Source organism: Oryctolagus cuniculus, chromosome 17 (genome assembly GCF_051225735.1).
Source record: "Oryctolagus cuniculus isolate XC-2025 breed Fujian yellow rabbit chromosome 17, ASM5122573v1, whole genome shotgun sequence".
Taxonomy (NCBI): Eukaryota; Metazoa; Chordata; class Mammalia; order Lagomorpha; family Leporidae; genus Oryctolagus; species Oryctolagus cuniculus.
In genome coordinates, this window is record NC_142883.1 from 20,628,089 (window position 1) to 20,648,813 (window position 20,725).

The following is a 20,725-nucleotide window of genomic DNA, read 5'->3' on the forward strand; positions in this document are numbered from 1 at the left end:
TGGCTTCCAACCCCATGCCCGCTTCACACCCTTCCTCCACCCCCCCCAGTCACCGCCTCTGGGCCGTGGACAGGCAAAGACCCAGGATTTGAGGGGTGGGCTCAGGAGAGCAGGGGATGGGGGAGAATTACAAAGAGCTAAATTTTCCGTTCTCATTTTAATAAGCAAGAAAAGGAAAGGCAAGATCTAGGTTGATTCTTCAGGGAAAGGGCTATTTTGGTAGTAAGAGGCCCAGCAGGCAAGAGTCACCTCCACAGCTGGGGAGTGGCTAGGGCTGTCCTTCCTGCCACCTGACCTCCGCGCTGCCCCGCTGCCCCGGGTGGGTGGGAAACAGCACACCCTCCCTCTCCCTCCCAGCGTGTTCTTTCCTCCTCTGGCCTCCGGTCAGGGCTGAAATTCCAGCTCCAGTCTTCTTGGCCTCCAGCTCTCTGCCCCCCCTCCCCGGGAGGAGTGCCCCCTCTTCTCCAGGTGTGCCTTGGCCTTGGCCCCAGGAGTCCCCCTGCTCCCCTTCCTGTCCCAACTCCGCAGCCACCGTGTCCTGTGTGCCCATCCGCTCCCCACCGTGCCTTGAGCACTTATCCCCCGGCCAACAACGCCAATAAAATTAGCGCCTGGGGGCAGAGGGAGGGGGCCGGGACCCAGGGGTGCTAAGCTCAGTGGCCTTGAATGTGGCTGGACTCACGGAGTCCGGACGCCTGTCATTCCAGAGCTCAGCAGTGACAGCTGGGGGACCCGAGCTGTTGTTGGGGCGGCGTGAGGGGCTGCCTTCGGGGGAGGCGTCCCATCTCCCACCCACCCCGCCAGGCTCAGGAGCTCTCTTGCTCTCGCACGCCAGGGAGGGGTTTCTGGGCGAGGGGTCTTCACGTGCAGTGGCTAGCTGCAGGCACCCGGGCAAATCTGCCCGAGCGAGCGACTCGCACGCCGTCCTCCCTTCCTCGGGACCCAGGTGTCCCACCTTCCCCGCCCCTATAAGAACTCGAGCCGGCGGCCCTCCCGCGGTTCCCCCTCCCCCACACCTGCATCAGCCGGCCCTCCCCACCCGGCCGGGGCTGGGGCGGGGCTGGGCCGCGGCGCCCCCGGCCCCGCCCCTCGCCGGCCCCGCCCTCGCCTGCCAGCCCGCAGCCGCCGCGCTCCGAGCGAGGCGAGAGCAGGTGGCCGCGGCGGGCTCCGTCTCTGTCCCGCAGGTAAGACAGCGACGCGCGCTGGTCCACGCCACGGACCTCGAGGGCAGCGCGCGGAAACAGGGCGGGCCCTTCCACCTGTCGCATCCCCTCGTCCCAAAACTGAGGGACACCAAGGGGCGGTGGGGACATCCCTGTCTCCGCTCTGCGCACTAACTTTGGGCATCTAGTGGGTGCGACCCGGACTCGGGAAAGTCAGAGGGCCCCAGCTGGTTCTCCCTGGAGCCAGGGCGGGCTGCAGGCCGTGGCAGAGGATGGAGTTGGGCTTGCCAGGAGAGTGGGTTCGGACGGCCCACATCAGGGTTCCGGATACTGACCCAGAGTGCAGATACTTCTGGCCTGGGGCAAACGAGGTAAGAACCCACCCACCGCTGAACTGGATGTGGGGGTTTTTAGTGAGCACCGGACACCTGCATCGTTTATGTATACCTGGGTAGAGATGCATGTGGGTGAGGGAGTTGGCAGGGGGGCACCCCCACCCCGCCCGGGGAACCCCAAAACTGAGGAGTGCGTTGTTATTTTCCCTGTGCATGTCCCAGAGGGCAGGGCTGGGCCTTCTATTTGCACTCTTGGTGTTGAGATTCAGGCCCTAGGAAACAGGTCCTGCCTCTGGAGACCTCAAGGAAGGCTTCCTGGCAGAGGAGGACCCGGGCTGACAGGTTGGATGTGATGCTGAGGGCTGGGATGGGGCAGCCCAGAGGATCTGAGTTATGGAATGGAGGGAGGTCAGGATGCTGCCTTCCAGATCAAGCAGGACCCCAGGACCTTCCAGGGACACAGGTGGCCACTGGGCGGGGGGGCTACCACCTTGTGCAGATTCCCATTCCATGGTCTCCCCCAGCCACACAGACCATCAAGGTCAAGAAGTTCTTTCTGGCATCTGACCTCCATCCCTTCTGCTTCTGCCCAAGTTTCTTGCGTGTGGGAGGCAGCGTGCTACGGTGGAAAGCCCGGGGGCTTGGGGGTCTGTGGGACTGGGGTTCTGTCCCCTCCACTACTGTGTGACCTTGGGCAGATGACCTGACCTCTGGGTTCACGTCCTCACCTGCAGAATGGGGATGACGACAGAGCCCACTTCATCAGTGGCTGCGCGGATTAGAGGGGACTCTGCCCTGGAGTGCTTAGCACAGCGCCTGGCGCCTGCCGAGGGCTCAGCAAGCATAAGCGGCCCCTCGCGTGCAGGACAGCAAAGCCGACCTGGGCAGGGTGGGGAAGGCGGGAAGGTTTTTTTTTAAAGCTTGGCCAGGGAAAGCGATGCCCTTCATCACTGCCCCCACCCTGCCGTCCGGCCCCTGCCCCCTGCTGGTCCCTGGCCCTCTGGCCCCAGCTGGGCTGCCCAGGCCCCTCACCTCCAGTTGGCTCAGTCTCCCTGTTTGTGTGTGCTCTAGGGTGGGGAGAGGGGCCCCCCGCCAGCGCAGGGAGCAGGGTCAGCGGTGGCACTTGGGGTTACTGTGTGCCTCTGTGGGACAAGCTCTGGCTTGGAGAGCCAACCTGAAAAAATGCCCTGTTGCCTCCCCCCTCTCCACCTCCAGAAATCCACAAGTTGGGGCGAAGCTGCACTGAATTTTCCAGGAAGACAAATAGCACAAGGGACTGAGAGTCCGCTTGGGGGGTTGTCCAACCTCCCTCCAGTGGAATGGCTTCCGCCCCTGGCCTGCACTCTGGAGGCTGCCCGCGAAGGCTGGATTTGGGGCAAAACCTGGGCGAGGAAGGGCTGCCCAGCCTCTCCCTATGGGGCAAGGCATCAGCAGGTCGAGGGGACGGGCCCGTGTGTCCCCTTGAAGACCTCACTCCTGTGCCTGTCACTCTGGATGGCCCTGCCTGTGCCGGCCTCTTCCTGGGTCTCGCTCCCAAGGGCAGGTGCTGCCACTTGTGTGTGCACTCCTAGGTGAGGGACAGTAAGGGGTGGCCGTCGCAGGGCTGGGTGTCCTCACACATGCACGGGAGTCCCTTGCAGTGCAGAAAGGACCTGGCCACAGGAAGAGGGGTGGCTGGGACTCGGGGCAGGGTGAAGCCATCACTGTGGCTAAGCTGCGCAGCTCCCAGCAGCAGAGAATTCTAAACTTGACCCTGGTCTTCCAGGTCACTGTGAAGGTGCGTTTGTCAAGGTAGGGGGTGAGCACATGTTTTATTTCACAGTTTATGGGCTTGATTTATATTTTTTAAAAATATTTAGACCTATGTGTGGGGGGCATCATTTGTCCACTTGCCCCAGACCCTGCCAGGGTGAGCCTGGCTGGGCCTCTGAGCACGCCGGCCATTTGGTTAGTTCCCTCCCTGCCCTCCTCGTCCTCGGCTGGACCAGCAAGGAGTTCCAAGGTGAAATGAAGATCGTCAGTTGTCACCAATAAGTGGTCCCCCCTTGGGCCTCCTGACCTCATTCTGCATCCTAAAATTGGGACAATTTAAAAAAAAACCATACTGCGATGCTTATGAGGGAAGGCTGCCCAATTTGTGGAGTGAGCTGAGGGGGTGGCTCCCCACTGGACCACCCAGCAATGAGGGAGGGGGCAGCAGGGGTGGGAGCTAGACCAGGGGAGGGGCGTGGCTGGCACCCAGGGGAGCTGCGCTCACAGCCGGGGAGGGCCGTGGGTGCATCGCATGGCTTCCCCGGAGAGTTTGGATCTTGGGCCCGGGATGGGGAAGAGTGTGGGAGCCCCTCTGGGCGGGAGAGCATGGCACACTGGTCTCGGTTGATGGTGAGCGTCTCCTGGCCCTGGACACGCCGCCCGCTCAGGAGAGGCCCATGGCCTTTTTTGTGGTCACCTACCCACTTGTTGATTCTGGGTGGGCTCGGCAAGGACCACTGGCCTCTTGGCCCCATGAACACTGGGTTCACTCACATACCCCCAGGCATGCCTCCGTTAACTGCTGCGCCCCCTGGGGTGCACAGGCCATCCTGGCACGCGCAACTCGCACACCCCCGCGCCCTCCCCACAGCTGCGGCCTCGCTGTCCCTTATCAGTGACTTTTCATTCACCTTGGGTAACCCGCCAGCTCCAGTGGCCAAGGGCTGGCTTGCACGGGGGAGGCTGGGGGCCAGCAGCCTGCTGTGGCTGGAGAGGAGCCTGCAGCCGCGCCCTGCTGGGGCTCCCCCAGGAGTGTGCCCGGGGCCCAAGCCCCTCTCAGTGCCTCTGTCCTTGTGTGGGTCTTGGGAGCTTCTTTCTGCCTCTCAGCCCGTGAGCGAGGCCGGCCCCATGCCCTGTGCCCTGTGCCCCTGCCCTGTGCCCGCTGTGAGCTCCCAGGCCGTCCTACACCTCCCCCTTCCCGCCTGCCCCTCCTCTGTCCCTGCTGCTTTTTCTCTGTGACTTTCCCTTTCCCTCTTTCTCAGTGTCTCTCCGTCTCTCCGTGTCTCTCTCTCTCTCTCTCTCTCTCACACACACACACACACACACACACTTTCTCGCTCACAGCTCTGTGCAGCCCCGTCTCCAGCTCCATCTTCCCGTGTGGGTTCTTCACTTTTCTCCGTCTCTGTATGTGTGTGTGTTTTCCCTCCCCGTCCCCGTCCCCATCCCCATCCCCGTCTCTCTCTCTCTCTCTCTCTCTCTCTGTCTCTGTCTCTCTCTGTCTCCCTCTCTCTGTCTCTGTCTCTTGAGCAGTCCTGGGGAACAACACAGCCAAACATCTCCAACTGGTGGCCAGGCACCTCTACCCCCACCCCCACAGACCGGAAGCCGGGAGTGAGAGTAGGGGTGGGGGGAAGAGGGCAGTGTTGGCTCTTGGTTCACAACTTGGACCCTGAAATGTTCTCTTCTGGGACAAGGCCCAGGGTCTTGGGGTTCCCAGCGACCAGGGAGCCAGCCTTTTGCGTCTGGTTGACCTGATTGACCTTGAGCCCAGGGAAGGGTGCTGGGACTCGCAGGCTCCCTCAGAAGCGCCGCTGACCACCGTGGGGCTGAATGGACACTTTTCTTTTTCCTCGAAGCAGCCAAGCTCGACCCACCCACCCCAGGCCCCCGCTTCCTGCGCCAAACCACCACGGCGTTCCCCACCCTGTCCCAAACCTTTCCGCCAACTGCCCGGGCCTCAGGCTGTTTAAACAGCCTCCCTGCCCTCTCCAAGGCCCCTTGCCGCCATGGCCTCCGCACAGGAGCTGCTGTGTTGCCTGTTTGTTTCTCTGACTCAGGTTTCCTTGGGTGGGGCAGGGCCGGCTCCACAGACCCTTCTCCCCACTCCAGGTGCCCAGGCCACCGGCCAGCCCCGCAGCGGCTGTGCCCCACCCCCACTTCTGCACCCTCATGATGTCAGCATCTCACACCAGCCCACCCCTCCCCTAGAGCTCTGGCCAGGTAGGGGTGAGCCTGGGAGGACAGCTGGCACACTACCCCCTGCTGAGGGGAGAATGGATGCCTGCAGGAGGCGTTGGGATCCCGAGCCCTGGGGTCTTCAGAGTGTGCCCTCCTACCCCCAAGGCTGAGGCCTGAGTCAGTGACACAGTGAGATGGGGGAGGGGGATTTCCCAGAGCATGGGCTCTTTCCAGGAGCCATCTCCTGAACCTTGTCCCTGGGACCCTAGGGCCGCGTTACCCAGGCCAGAGCCGCCTGTAAGGCCCTGTGCTGCACCTGCCCAGGTACCCGGCTTTTGTGGGGATGGTGAACGCTCAGAGGACAAATGCCCTGCCCAGATCACTCTCCCCGCAGAGCCGGGCCTCCAGCCCGCATCTCCTCATCCCCCAGGGCCGGGCTCCTCCTCCATCCAGGCTAGAGCTGCTCCTTGGGCAAAAAGAACCTCAGGCTGCGGCCGCCTCTAGGCTCACGGTGACCCTCACCCTCCCCCACGCAGAGACTCCTGGTCCCGCACCTCTGGCTGGCACGGGAGTCAGAGCAGGTAGCGTTCCTGTGACCTGGTTCTGAGATGGCAGGGACAAGAGAGGCCCTTAGAGCAGGCCTCGACCCTCTGGGTGCCGGCTGGGGAAGAGGCTGCTCTTCTGGGTCTGGAGGTTGGGGTGTGGGGGTGGAAAGGCCAGAGGAAGGCACCAGGAAGTGCCCCAAATAACCTGGCCAGCTGCCAAATGTGGGAGCCGGGCGCCAGGGGGCAGCCCAGCTCGGGGGCAGCCGGCCAGCTGGCACAGGGGTGCCTGGGCCTGGGTGGTCAAAGGGCAAAGATGGCTCAGGACTGGCTGTGTCGCCTCTTCCCTCTCCCACTGTCATGGGCCTCCCTGTACCTCAGTCACGAGGAAGGGAGGTGTCCCTGCCCTGTCCCTCTTCGGGACCAGGCACCCAGCCACTCCCCGGCCCCTCAGTGCAGCGACACTCAAGTCCTCACTCACTCTACAGACAGGCGTCTGGGGTGCAGATGGGGGGCAAATCTGCCTTCCAGAGGCCTGTCTGGGAGGCGACCTTCCCGAATAAGCCAGGAGGAGGGTGCACCCCTGCAGGCCCCCAAGAGCAGGCTTTGGGAAGGCTCCAGGTAGGGCGACCCGCTGTGCTCCAAGGACGGCGGAGCCCAGGGTGGCGGGGAGCCACAGGAGAACAGATTGGGGGGCTCAGGATACCCCGCCCCGGGCGTTTTGACCAGCAGACACCAATGAGTTTTTCAGAAGACGTGGCCTCTCCCACCCCAACTCCGTGATCAGCCTGTGCAGCTTTTTCCCTGGGATAATTAAACACATTTCCCTGTTTTCTCCTCGCATGTTAATTGTACTGGAACCAGTTCCTTCGGCATCTATTCTGTGGGAGCTTTGCTGCCAGATTTCAGTCATCCTGGATTTCAATCTAGGGGCTGCAGGCGCCTAGATCCCAGGCTGTGGGGTTGGCTGGGGAACCCCACCAACTCCAGAGGACTTAAAGTAAGGGCAAACGATTGAAGATCAAGATTTGGTTCTTGGGTCGGTCTTTGTCAATACTGAGTTTTCTCATATCCAGTTCTGGTCCTCTCCAGGGTGACTCCTTCGTTCAAACCCCTGCAATCTAGGGAGGGAGGGGTCCCTGGGAGGACAGGAGGGTGGGGGCGGACCTTCCGGGTGGGGCTGAGGGTTTTCCCCGCAGTGACGCAGAAGCCAAGAGAGTTGAGGCAGAGAACAACCCGATCAGATTTGCTTTTTAATTAAAAAAAAAAAAGGTTTCAGGTCCTGCTGAGGACAGCCTGGGAGGGAGGGGAGATGGGAAGTGGAGGCAGAGAGGCCAGCGAGCAGGCTGCCAAGAGGGCCCAGGGGAGTGAAAGGGGCAGGGTGACCCTTGTCACACACACACTGCAGCCCTCGCCGCCCCCCCAGTGACGTCACGGTCAGCCCCCCCCACCCCCTGCAGCTCCCACTCCTCCTTCCGCACGCTGTTCTCCCCACACCCCACAGTCTGGCCACTCACAGTTTGCCCAGGGCGGAGCCCCAGAACCGGGGTGTTTGCCTTGGGGCCCCCTCCTCCTCCTCCTCCTCCTCCCACTGGAAGCTGCCAGGCCCGGCCAGGGAAGCCCTGCTGAGGTTGGGGCGGGGCTGAAGGAAGGGTCCAGGCCTCTGACCCACCCACTGGGAGTCGCGTGGCCGAGGCAGCCCAGCGGCCGCAGAACTGGCGGCCATGCAGACCCAGACACAGGGCGCTTTTCAGGCCCGTGGCTCCGGGCTCAGGGTGTGACCCTGGGCAGGGCACAAAGGCGCCTCTGTCAGTGCGGGGGTGCGGCGCCCACCTGGACCAGGCCAGGCGCCTGGGGAGGGAGGGGAGGGGATTGACCCGGAGGTGGTGCCTGAGGTGACGCAGACCTGAGGTTTGAGGGTCATCGGGCAAGTCACTTCCTGTGCTTGACCCCAGTCTTCTCACCTGCAGAGTGGGGCTGCGGCCCCGTGTGGGGCCCTATTTACTCCCCCACTCCGCATGAAGTGCTGAGGACCATGTATGTGTTTGCTAAAGTCTTCACAAACTGGGCCCAAGACAAACCTCTGAAAGAGGGTACAATTCATCCTCATCTTACAGATGGGAAAACTGAGGCACGAGCTAGGAAGTGGCAGGATGGCTACACTGTCCTGGAGAGGAAGAGGGAGCACTGGGCAGGGTGCATCCTGGGCCACCCTTGCCCGGAACGGTCATTGTGTGTCGTTGTTGTTGTCGCCCATCCAGGGCTTGGCCTGTGGGGCGGGACCCAGAGTGATGGGGAGAGGAGGGGGACCCCACAGGAGGAATCCTGGGATGAGGGGCCTGGAGGGGCCATCGCCACCCTGCCACTGCTGGCTCCAATGTGGGAGCAGCCGTCCCAAGCAGATGCCGGGGAAGACGACAGACTGACTTGGCCCAGATGGCCCCGGGGCTTCGTCCGAGGGGCTGAAGCTGGTGGGAAGCTTCAGGGTACCTGGGAGCCTAGAGGCAGGAAGGAGGCCTCCCTGTAGGAGGGGGCTTAGCAGGCTAAGGGCAGGGCCCCTGTGGCAGTAGCTGTCCCTGCACGGCTGCTGGGGTCAGCATGAGGAGGCCTCTGTGCGCAGGCCTGCTCCTGGGACACAGCTCTGGATCTGCCCGCTCGTCTCAATCCCTGGGTGCTTGTTAAAAAGGCGGACACAGGAGGTGGGCATTTGGCCCGGAGGTTAAGACGCCCGTGTCCTGTGCGGGAGGACCTGGGATCTCTTCCTGGCTCTGCCCCTGATTCTGAAGACAGTGATGAAGGCCCAGGGTCCCTGCCACCCACGTGGGAGAGCTGGATTGAGCTCCTGGCTGTGGGCTGGCATCTGGGGAGTGCACTGGCAGACAAGAGTTCTCTCGCCCTTTCTCTTTTTGTCTCTCTTCCTGTTGAATAAAATTTTTGTAGAAGGAAGTGGCAGATGCTGTACCCCAGCCTCAGCCTGGGAGCGCCGTGCGGCCCGGGCTGCCTGACACGGTCCCCAGGTGAGTCTCCCGTAGCCAGGTGCACGTTCAGGGGCCTGCAGGCTATGGGGCTTCCACCCTTGGCTGCACATCAGCCTCACCTGGGCAGGGTTTGAAGTCGGAAGCTCAGGCCACTCCCAGCCTAAGCCCATTACAGGCCCCAGGGAGGTCTTGGGGTACCAGGAGTCTTCAAAGCTGCCCAGGTGACTCCAGTGAGCAACCACGGTCAAGGGCCCTCAGGCAGGTCTGTCCCTCCACCGAGACGCCCTCCCTGACCACTCATCTTCAGTTCTCATCCTCCTGGGCCTCAGAGGGAAGCCTCTGCCTCCTGCCGCCCCTCCCCCAGGTGCCAGCACCGCACGAAAGCTCCTGGGCCATTTGTTCACCACTGGATCCCCTAGAATGCAGGGGCTGGCATACAGCAGGTGACAACAAATGTTTACTGAGGGTATTTATTGAACCCCTACTGTGTGCCAGCCACAGAGGGAGACACTATCCCCTTACCACCTTCTAGCTCTCCCAGCAGCCCCACGGGGGCCAGTCCTGCAGCTCACAGAGCCGAAGCCACTCGCCCGAGGCCTGAGGGCTCCAGGCTCTGCACTGCCTCCCGGCCCTGCCGTGGGAGTCGCGTGGGTGCTGCACAGAAGGCCTGGGGGGCCGGACGTATGCCATTGCCCCGCCTCTGGTATTCCTTAGCACTGGCGGCAGGTGTTGCAAGGTGTCCATCCTGGCCTGTGACGGCTGCATGCTTCCAGCCACCGGGCTCATCTGAGAGGTAGATGCCTTGACGTGGTCACAGCTGCTCCCTGGCCAGCATGCCGGGCCGTGGCCGCCCCACCATCTCCTCCATCAGTGGGCTTAGAGCCTGCCCCGCCCCCCAGCCCGGGGGATCCCGGGTCCCCAGGGCCACCCTCGGCCTCCCAGGCCTCCACCCTTGTGAGGCTGGGCTGGGTTACAGTCTGTTTCTTGTACTGAGGAAGGGGAAGGACCCCCAGGCCCAGGGTGGGAGGACCTGCTGAACACAATCAGGAATTCAGTAAAAGCTTCGGGAAGCGCAGGGCGGGCCAGGGCGGCTCCATGGTCTTCATTTCTCAGAGTTGATCCTGGCTGGTGGTCAGCACCACACCGGCACCTTCTGAATGCGGCCGTTTAAGGACGAGGGAAGGTGGGCCCTGGGTCCCCAGCCTTTCCCCTCCCTTCCATGGGGCAACAGGACGAAGTCCTCCTGGTCAGCTGCCTGCCTGCCTGTGGGACGGCTGCAAGAGCAGCTGCTGTCCCGGGGAGGGGGCCGCCCTAGCTCTCGCACACCCCAGCGCCCAGCCTCTCCTCCACGCCCCCGGCAGCTCTGCCAAGCCGGGTGAGGAGGTTGAAATAATTTCCGTTGCATTGGCAACAATCACAAGTTGGATACAGCTCCAGCCCTGGGAAGATTGGCAGCAGGCTGGCAGCCTTGGGAGGCCAGAGGAGGGGCAGCAGCAGGCGGGGGCTGGGCAGCCTGAGCCGGCAGAGGGGCTCGTTGGGGAGCGTCTTGGCATCCAACCCAGGCCCCTTTGTCTTCCTTCTCATTTTGCCCCATTAGTTTTCTTATTTTTATTTATTTGAAAGGCAGAGTATGGGGCAGGGAGGGAGAGAGAGAGGGAGAGAGAGAGAGATCCTCCACTTGCTGGTTTACTCCCCAAATGGCTGCAACAGCTGGGGCTGGGCCAGGCTGAAGCTGGGAGCCTGGAGCTCCACCCTGCTCTCCCACGTGGGTGCAGGGGCCCAAGCATGTGAGCCATCTTCTGTTGATTTCCCAGGCGCATTAGCAGGGAGCTGGATCAGAATTGGAGCAGCTGGAACTCGGATTGTGCTCATATGAGATTCTGGCATCTCTGGCAGTGGCTTAGCGCCCTGCACCCCAGCGCCGGCCCCACCCCATGAGTTTCCGGCACACAGCTGCGAGGATCCTTCTGCCATCCAATCCTCGCCCCTCCCCCTGCAGTGGGCGTTTCCTGTTTGTATGGGATTAGCTGGGTGTTTTCTGATTTAATCTCAGCCCTCACCCTTGGGTCAGGGGAGTTGTTAGGTATTGTTAGTGTTCCATTTTACAGACAAGGAAACTGAGGTGTACAGAGGCGGGACATGCTCTTGGTCACCTGGTTAGTGAGTGGCAAGAGTTTACCCAATTCCAGATTATTCCAGTTCCCATGGGTCCCCACAGATGACAGGGACACCCGACGCCACCCATGCGGGACAGACTGTCCTGTCCCCTGTGGCCTTTCGCCGGGGCCTGGAGCTCGCGGGCCCGGGGCCAGGAGGAGACCGCGGTGGTGGGAAAGCCGGCGGAGTCGGGGCTGTCAGCTGCTGCTGCTGCTTTCTGAGCAGACTTTGAAAGTTTAATGTGATAATCTCTTCCTGATTACTGCGACCAGGGCCTTGGGCTCATCCAGGACTCGCCTCCAGCATCGCGGGAAGAAGGGGGCTGTGCCGCGTCCCCCTGGCCTCTCCGCCCTGGCCTCGCCTGTCCGCCAAGGAGCTGAGCCTGGTGTCTTGTTTGTCTTTTTTTTTTTTTTTTAATCAGTGGGAGGAAGATGTTTCTGGCTCATGGTGGGGATGACGGGGGAGCCCGCCGCTTCCCTTTCCCACGTGGGATGCGATGTTCTAGAAAGGTACCACTCCTGCTGTGCAGCCCCAGGGAGTCCTCACACACACCCCAGCACCCCAGTGTACCGACTGGGAAAGCGAGGCCCGTTGTCTCCACCGCGTGCCTGCCCAGGAGCAAGCCAATTAGCACCGTGTCTGCTTGTGTGTTCCCAGCGCCTGTCTCATTATTTGGGGATTTATGTCCCGGTCACCGTGAAGGACATCTGTCCGGGTTTCCATGGGGGAGCTGGCCAGTGGTAGCAGGAGGTGGTGCCGTCCTGCTTGGGCAGGATGGGGATTCGATTTCAGGGAGATTTGCGGCCGGTGGGGAGCCGCCCAGGGCACATGGTGACGCTGGGCTATTTTAGGAGGCTAAAGGTGGAGGAGGGGGAGGGGTGGACTTGTTCAGGCTCTGTGGGCCTCTGCCTTTGCAGTGGGGCTGGTGGGTTGGCTGGGGAGGGGTGGGCCCAGCCCAGGGGGGTGCTTCTCCCACCGTCCGGGGACCCAGGGGCATCTGCTGACCCTAGGCTGGGCTGTGAGCACAGCGCAGGCATGGAAGCTTTGCCACGGACTTTGCTGCGGCTGGGAGCCTTGCTGATATCATGGACACTCACTAACACCACGTCGTGGAAGGAGAGCACTCCGGGGAGGACGGGGGGGGTGGTCAGGACACGGGCACAGCCTGTTCTGGGAGGCTATGGCGGTGCCTCTGCGGCCCCATGTCTCAGGCGGGGACCGGTCACATCCAGCTAACGCAGCCCGTGTTGGGAGCGGGGCTCAGGTTGTGTTGGGCCACCTGCGGAGGTGATCCCCCACCCCCTGCCCAGGCTCATGCCGCCAAAGCAAGGGGGGCCTGGGTCCTTCCTGGGGCGAGCAGGGAGGGCGAGGAAGGGTTTGCGCCGTCGGGCACCTGCAGCTCCAGTTACTCGGCAGGGACTGTCCGGGTTTTCCTCCTCCCCCTGCCTCCTTTTAGGAATGAAAGCCACTGGGCAGCTTGGGGTACGTGCAAAGGGGAGAGCGAGCCCAGACTGGAGGCAACCAGCTCCGCCCCTTCCAGCGGGGTGGCCTTGGGTTAGTGGGGGCCGAGAAAGGCCAGGGTTCTATGTCCAGGGCTGCGAGTCATGCTAGAGGTCTAGGGGCAGCCACGTTCCTGTGGGTGGCACTAACCTGGCACCTGGGGCCAGCAAACCCAAACATCCGCCCTGCTACTCAGAGTTCCAGAAACCCGGGCGGGGACAGGGAGGCTGCACTCAGCAATGCGTCCCCTGAAAAGAGACCCCGGGATTCACGGGCCCTCCGCTGTGCCCCGAGCCGACTCAAGACTGCAAGACGGTGTTGGAGATGGTAGAGGCCAGGGGAGGTGGTGCCACCCGTGCTCTGCCCCAGGACCGGGCAAGTCTGGGTGCACTCAGAGGGCTGTAGGCGGGACGCCATTGATTCTGCCCGGAGAGACTTGGGAAGAAGCTGCCAGTGTGCTTAGTGGCTATAGAAGGTGGAGCGTGCTATTTCTAGAAGTCCAGGGAGCAGGCCTAGGGCCAGCACATGGGCATTTAGGAACTTATGTTGCAACCCCCCCCCCAACATGAATGAGCCGACCGACAAGGGGATGGGCGTTGGGAGGTAGTGAGCTCCCCGTCGTGGACATGATCAAGCAGAGGCGGAGAGTATTTTGTCAGGGCTGCTACCAAAGGGAACAAAATGACCTCCAAGATCCCTTCCAAGTCTGAGCAACTGCCTTGCTCCACTGACAGACACGGGGTGTGGACTGTGGCGGGAGCAACGTGACTGGGTGGCTGAGTGTGCCGGGGGTGGCCGGGCAGGCACGGTGTACCGTGACGGTCACCCCCACCCTGGAACGACTCGGAAACGATTTTGGTGCCGGCTTTATTGGGATAAGGATTCGTGTACCATCCGATTCACCCCTTTAAAGTGTGCAAGTGAACATGGATTTAAACTGGAAAGTTCATTCATTCAACAACTATTTGTCAAGCATCTGTCAGGGATGTAGCAAGTGTTGTGCTGTTGCTTTGGATACCTGGGAAATAAAGGCCCAGCCTTGATGGGGGAGACGGGTAAGTGTCCCAACTAAAGGATTATAGCTTGGGGGATGCACTAAGAGGGCAGCAAATGGGGCTAAGACAAAGAATAAAGGAGCTGGGGAGAGGGGGTTCTGGGACGGCAACAGGAGACAGCTCAGTAGGTGCAAAGGTCCTGAGGCAGAAATGCATCAAGGGCACCAGGATCAGGAAGAAGTGCTGGGAGACTGGGTGGCAGCCCAGAGTGCGACCGGCATTCTGGGTTCTCCCAGCCCCAGGCCTGTCCAAGTCGCTGAGCACACCCACACGCTTCCTCTGGATGCAGGGGCCACGTCTGCCCCCTTTCTCAGGCTTTTGTTCTCTTTTGCCTCCCCAGGAACAGAGATGGCAGGGCTCTCAGGAGGCCCAGCCACTGGCCCCTGCGTCCCGTCCTGCCTGGCTGGCTTCCTGCCCCTGTGTGCTGTGCTGCAGCCCGGGTACTGATTCTGCTGGAGAAACAGAAGGGACCCCAGCCCCGCAGGCCACAGAAGGAGCCCCCGTGGGCTCTGGCTCTCTCCCCTGAGGCCCAGGAGCAGCCTGGCATCTCCCATCTGGCGCTCACTTCCCCAGTGGCTTTGAACCAGTTCTTAAGGCCCCTACTGTTTCCGGTCTGCAAAACGGGGACCAAACTCGCTTGAGCCGAGTGGTTATGGAGCCTGAACGCGGTCCCTCCTGGCTCCCAGGGACCCTCAGCTTCCTCCTCCTTTTCCCCAACAGAGGAGCCAGTTCTCAGGGAGGTGTGGCAGGCTGGCGGGAGACGGCCAGTTAGAGGTCCCCTTCCTGAGGCTCCGGGACCTCTGGCAGCCCAGGGACACCGCGGGGGACAGCCACAGCGGGGAGTACTCACCAGCAGGCCCATCTCTGCAGCAGGCCAGCCCCTGAGTCCCTCTGGGGCTCTGCACAGCCAGAGCACTGCACAGCCTCTCTCCCGGGCCACCTGGCCCCTGCCGGCTCAGGGCGGCGCGCCTCCTGGCACCTGCTCAGCGCCAGGCCGCTGGGGGCGGGCTCCAGGGACACGGTGGCTGCCCCAGGGTGTGCGGGGCCGGGGACTCGCTGAGCTTAGCCGCCCTTGGTGGCTGGGGGCTGCTTGACGCAGCCCGGCACGGGTCGGGAGTGCCCTTCAGGTAGGCGCGGGAGCCGGGCTGGGGACTGCGCTACTGGCTCTCGGTTCCAGAGCTGCATACTCGCTGCGGGGGCCCAGTAGTCAGGAGGGGGGCTTGGAGGGTGATGGGGTGCAGGTGGCTTTGACCTTGTGGGATTGGGGGCAGAAGGTAAGACTCTGCCCCATCTTATTTGGGAGGGAGAACAGGAGACCTTTGGGACACTGAGATCAGGAAGGGGATCGCAAGGGGGATGGTAGCACCCCCAGCTCCCCCTGGCCCGAGGAGGCTGGGGCTACCTGGCAGAAAGGGAAACCCCCCATCCCATCTGGAAACCTGGGTGGGCTAAATAACCCTCCTTCATTTCCTGAGGAGTTCAGAGACTCCAAAAATCAGTGCACCCCACAGAGCCCTGGGGATGGGGTAGAATGGAAGGGTGGGGAGGGGAGCTTCTTGTCTTTGAGGATCAGGGAGCGCACCTGCCAGCCCTCCCTCCCCTGCCCCTCCATCACTCTCAGTCTTTGGAGGCCTCCACCGCCCCCACCACCACCACAGTGCCTCATCTTCAGCACGGGGAGGCAGCATCCTGCCACCCACCCACACCTCTGAACCAGTCCACGGAGTCCCCAGCCCTCCTCTCTCCAGCTGGACTCGGTTCCCCCGCCCCGCCCGGTCTTGGAAGTGGGGGCACCAAGGGTGGGCAGTGGGGTTTGGGGGAGCAGTCTTCCTTGGTCCTATGGGGAAGTCGAGGCGGAGAGCAGGCGGTGGATAGGTGGGGCTGTGCCTGCGTGCTGGGAGGTGGCAAGGTGACAGGTGGGGTTCCCTAGGCTTCGCCTGGCAGCAGAGGCAAGAAAGGGGGTGCAGAGGCTAACGCTACCTCCTGACCCCCCACCTCAGAGGCACCTGCTCTGCCTTGCCACTGTGGACCCTGCAAGGAGGGACGCCAGCTAGACAGCAAAAAGGACTTCCTTCCGAGGGTGCTGAGGTCTTTGGGGGGAACTCCTGCTGTCAGGAGAGGCAGCTCCAACCTTTGGGGGATCGGGAGGAAGCCTACACGATGGGGAGTGAGGGCAGACAGACCCGGAGGAGACCGGTGGGGGCCGGTGACCTCATCTCTGGGCCAGGTGCTCCCTCACCTCCCATGCCCTCTTCCTCTCTTTCCTTGGAGCTGAGTGTTGACTTTCAACAGCTCCCAGCCAGCCCCGCCCCAAACCCCCACACCCAGAAGTCCCCAGGGGAAGGTGACAAGCTTCCTCTGTTGCCACTTGTGCCAGGAATACAGTGGCTGCCTCGGCCTGGCTCCCATGGGGCCCCCACCTGGCCCCTGACAGCTGGATCTGCCCTGGGCAAGCACTCGTTGAGGTGGGGGGTGACCCCAGCTCCCTGCACCCACAGGTCATATAAGCCCTGTGTGACCATGCACCCCCTCATTGCCCTGGGAGAGCCCCAGGAACTGCAGGGGGCCCTGGGGGGAGGGCATTTGGGCCTGGGGGTGTGGGCTCACACTGTGCTGGGGTGAGAACAGAGAGGGCTGCGCTGTGCAGCTGGGGGGGGTGGTGGGAGGGTCCTGGACCCCTGCTTGTGACCCGTGACTGATGGGGCGAGGCCCCCAGGTCCTCATCCCTGTCCCTGTCTGCGTCAGAGCGTGGGGCCGCCTGGCCCTGCTCGCTTGCTCTCTGGGACTCTGGTTCTGAGGCTTGAGGGTGACGATGTTTTGGCAGTGCCAGGCAGGTGCTGGGCACGCGCTGCTGGCCAGTTTGCTCCCAGCCCCCACTCTGCCTTTCCCTGCAGCTCAGGTGGGGCGCCACCCCTTGCTCTGCCTGAGAGATCAGCCCAGCCCAACGCCCCTCTTTAAGGATGGGGACCGAAGCCCAGAGGGCAGGGACCGGCCCACTTTGGCCAGCCAGGCTCTCATCTCAGCCGCGGGAGGGTGGCCGTTGGCAGCCGCGGAGGAAAATGCCAGAGAGTAACTGGGCTCATTAAGGGCTGGGTGAGAGAGGCCCTCCTGCCCTGCCAAACGCTGGGGACAACTTCTAGGAGGCCTAGAAACTTCTTCCCCTTTGGGAGGAAGAAGCAGCTCTCCTGAGGACCCCTGGCCCAGGCGCCACTCCTCACCTGGTGGCCTCCAAGTCCCTCCCTGCCACGCCCCTTTGCAGCGGCTGAGGACCCCGTGAGCCCCACACTCACCCCTAGCTCCACGGGGACAGACGCGCAGACAGGCAGACAGAAGCCCTGGGCCCCCAGCTTCCTTGTGTGAACCTGCTTCAAGTTCACGGCTGCCTGGGAAGGTGGGGAACGGAGGGAGGGTTCTCCCCCTTCCTGTGGAAATCCCGGACAGACAGGCACCTGCCAGCTCCTTTCCTCGGCTTTCCCCTTGCCCCGCCTCCGGCCTCTCTGGCTCCAGCCCAACCCTCCCAGGAGCCCCTCCCAGACTCTGAGACTCCTCCCTCGCCACCCTGTACAGAGTAGCCCTTGGCAGGCTCTAGGGAGAGGTGGGAGAGAGCAGTGGTTAAGGACGCGAGCACCTGGGGCCCGTGGCTCACTTTGTTAATCCTCCCATGTGGGCGCCGGTTCTAGTCCCGGTTACTCCTTTTCCAGTCCAGCTCTCTGCTGTGGCTCGGGAGTACAGTGGAGGATGGCCCAAGTGCTTGGGCCCTGCACCCGCATGGGAGACCAGGAAGAAGCACCTGGCTCCTGGCTTCGGATCGGCGCAGCACCAGCCGTGGCGGCCATTTGGGGAGTGAACTAGCGGAAGGAAGACCTTTCCCTCTCTCTCTCTCTCTCTCTCACTCTGTGAGGCCATCATCTGTGATGTGGATAACAGGCTCTCCAGTGCCACCTCATGGGGCTGTGACACTCTCAGGAGCACCCAGCGCCCATTGTTACAAGGAAAGGTGGGCTTAAGCAGCTGAGTGGTGGACATAGGCAGGGAAGCTTCTAGAATCAGCTCTTGTGCCATCTTTCCATTGACTGGGAAGCAAGTCCACTGTTCTTGGACCCCCGGACCCCCATCTCCTCATCATCTGTTAAAGGGAACGTGTGGACTAGGCCCTGTCCCCGGGCGGGCCCAGCTGGGTGAGGCTTGCTGGCTCTGAGCAGGGGCCAGGGCACGGGACTGGTGGTGGAAGTGCTGTGACGCTTGCCTGTGGGTGCCCCAGGCCTGTGTGTGCCCTGGGCCGTGCCCACCCCTCCACATTTTCTGAGCAGAAGCCCTCGCTGGGCCAGAGCAGGGCAGCTCCTCCGGGACAGCTGGGAAGGCTGGGTCAGGCAGGACAGGCCGCAGCAGGCCCAGCAGCCTGGCTCGGGGGACGCAATTAGCCCGGCATGCAGACGGCCCTCGAGGCCAGCGGTTGTATATCACGGAGGTTTAATCGGCTGCCTGGCAGATTTTTGTCCACTCTCTTGGGCCACGTCCCCAGCCCGCCTGTCATAAATTGCACTGAGATTTCAAAATACCCCGTCCCCTTGCTGGCGCGACAGGCAGCCCTCCTGGCACGGCTGGGGAAGTCACTTCTGCTCCTCCCTGGGGAGCTAGACCCTCCTTACCCGCCCCCCCTCCACCGACGACGCACACACACAATTTTGCACCTGGGACCTTCTTCCTGCCCATTCGTCCTGCTGGGAGGGAGGGCGGGGGAGGCAGGAGATGGCCCCATCACCACTGTCTGGAGCTGAGGGTGCAGAATAGGGGCTGGGGGCTCCCGGCAGCATTGGGAGCCCTTTTCACAGTGACCTCCAGCGTGACTTCATGGGGAAGGGGCTGTGTCCAGGCCCCTGGACCCATGACATGGCTCTGGCCGGGGGAGGGGATGGGCGGTGGGTGCAGCCTAGCAGCCTCTTGCTGACTGAGGGGTGGTCTTTGCCCTCCTCCTGCCCTGGGCTTTACTGGGTCTCCCGGCTTGTCTTCCCACTGGATGCTAGCTGTGCCACCTGGAGGCTATCTCTGGTACTGCAGCCCAGCCACTGCACCAGGCAGGGGGAATGGGACCCTCAAACCACTAGGCACCTAAGATCGCAGCAGGGTCAAACCCTTGGTGCATTAATTTGCTACGGCAGCCACAACAGAGTGCCACGCACTGGGGGGGGGAGTGCTTAACAGAGATTTATCATCTTCCAGTTCTGGATTCTAGAACATCAAATCAAGGCGGGGGGTGCTGGCAAGGGTGCTTCCTTCTTTTAAACAAATTCAAGTTATTTTCACTTTTTTAAAAGATGATTTTTTAAAAGATTTATTTTATTTATTTGAAAGAGTTACAGAGAGAGGTACTGAGAGAGAGAGAGAGAGAGAGAGAGAGAGAGAGAAAAGTCTTCCATCTACTGGTTCACTCCCTGATTATTCATAAGGTTGGGTCTCTCTGAGCTGTGAAGTAGAATCTGCTTTGTCCTCATGCCGGGCCCCTGGCAGGTGCTGCCGCGATATCTGGGGTTCCTGGGCTCATGGGCGCACCCCCTGCTGTCTGCTCCATCTTCCATGGCCTTCTCCCTGTGTGCGAGTCTGTGTCCAAGTCTCCCCTTTGTAGACGGACACCATTCATCTGTAGAGGACTAGGGGCCCATGCTACACTAGTGTGGCCTTATCTTTTTTTTTTTTTTAGGATTGATTTATCTTATTTGAAATTCAAAATTACAGAGAGAGAGAGAGAGGGAGACAGAGAGAGAAAGAGAGATCCTCCAGACCCGTCGCGGGTTAATAGTAGCTGGCTTTGGCGGACAGCTCGTCCGATGCCCACAGTGGTGTGCGTGCCTGTGACTCAGGAGCTCTTACTCACTGCCCCTCCTGCCATTTGCCCATTTGACAGATGGACAGATCGGGGAGAGCTCCGGTCGCCCAGCCAGTAAGCGACCACGGATTCGAGTCAGCTGTGAATCGGCTCAGAGCTCCTGCTCCATCTGATCCACGCACACGCAGTCCCCACGTGTGTCACGACAAACACAGGTTGCCTGGGCCCACGGCCCAGAGAACGACAGGCAGCTTCCCGAGGGTAGGGCAGGGCATCCGGGACTGCAGGTGGTTCCTCAGGGGTGGGCCCCGTCACTGGGGGTGGGGCCTGATGAGATGATCATGATCTGATTTGCTGGGAGCCTGGGCCCGAGGCATCCCCTAGCTCACTCCCCAGATGACCGCAACGGCCAATACAGGGCCAGGTCAAAGCCAGGAGCCCGGAACACCATAGGGCCTCCCACATGGGTGCAGGGGCCCAAGCACTCGGGCCATCTTCTGCTGCTTTCCTGGGTATATTAGCAGGGAGCTGGATCAGAAGTGGAGCAGCCAGGACTCAAACAGGTGCTGGTGTCACGGGCGGTGGCCTAACCCACTGCTTAAGGCCGGCCCCTTCAGCACCATCTTGAGGGGGACATAATTCGGTCTGGACCAGGAAATGGGCTCAGTCAGACCTCACTCAGGCCCTCACCTTGAGGCTGCCCCAGTCTGAGGGGGAGACACGGGCTCTGCTCCCCGGAAGCCCCACCTAACACAGGCAGGGAGAAGTAAAAGCGGACACAGTGTGGTCTGAGAAAGGGAGCCGTGCAGTCCCTGAGGGACAGTTGGGGGCCGACATGTCGGAGTGTCTCTGAGAAGGGAGCTGGAGGCAAAAGCCTGCCTGGGTGATGGCTGGGTCCAGGTTGAGGGGGCATGTGCACGTGTGTGCCTGTGCATGTATGTGTGTGCACGCACATGTGTGTGCATACATGTAAATGCATGTGTGCGTGTGTGTGTGTGTGTGTATTCAACAGGCCCAGATCTCTCCCTGAACACCAAGTGTGGTCTCATTATGGGTAACCAAGGCAGCAAAGGCCTCTGGAGCCCTGTGGGGCAGGGGCTGGGGTGGCTTCGCACCCTGTCACCACTGGTGAGCGTCACCCTGCTGGGTGCAAGGTGCAGGAAGATTGGGTCCCTGGGCAGAGGCTGCTGTGTCCCCAGGACGCACTGCCACATGCTTGCCTGTCACAGGGGTGTCAG

General features: G+C 61.9%; 1 protein-coding gene across 6 annotated transcripts in view; it reads left to right on the forward strand.

Annotated features, from left to right (window-relative positions):
* Positions 1-8,271: 8,271 nt before the first annotated feature.
* ZNF385C (zinc finger protein 385C) overlaps positions 8,272-20,725 on the forward strand; it is a 37,224-nt gene continuing 24,770 nt past the window's right edge. For 4 of the 6 annotated variants that reach the window (XM_070060694.2, XM_089317798.1, XM_089317797.1 and 1 more), the window contains exon 1: positions 8,272-13,663. In XM_070060694.2, the coding sequence (XP_069916795.1) occupies positions 13,651-13,663 (13 nt within the window). In that variant the 5' untranslated portion in view covers positions 8,272-13,650. Of the gene's footprint in view, positions 13,664-14,612; positions 14,791-19,578; positions 19,749-20,725 lie in introns of those variants that run through there. The other 2 variants (XM_089317800.1, XM_051824996.3) reach the window with 2 other exon arrangements.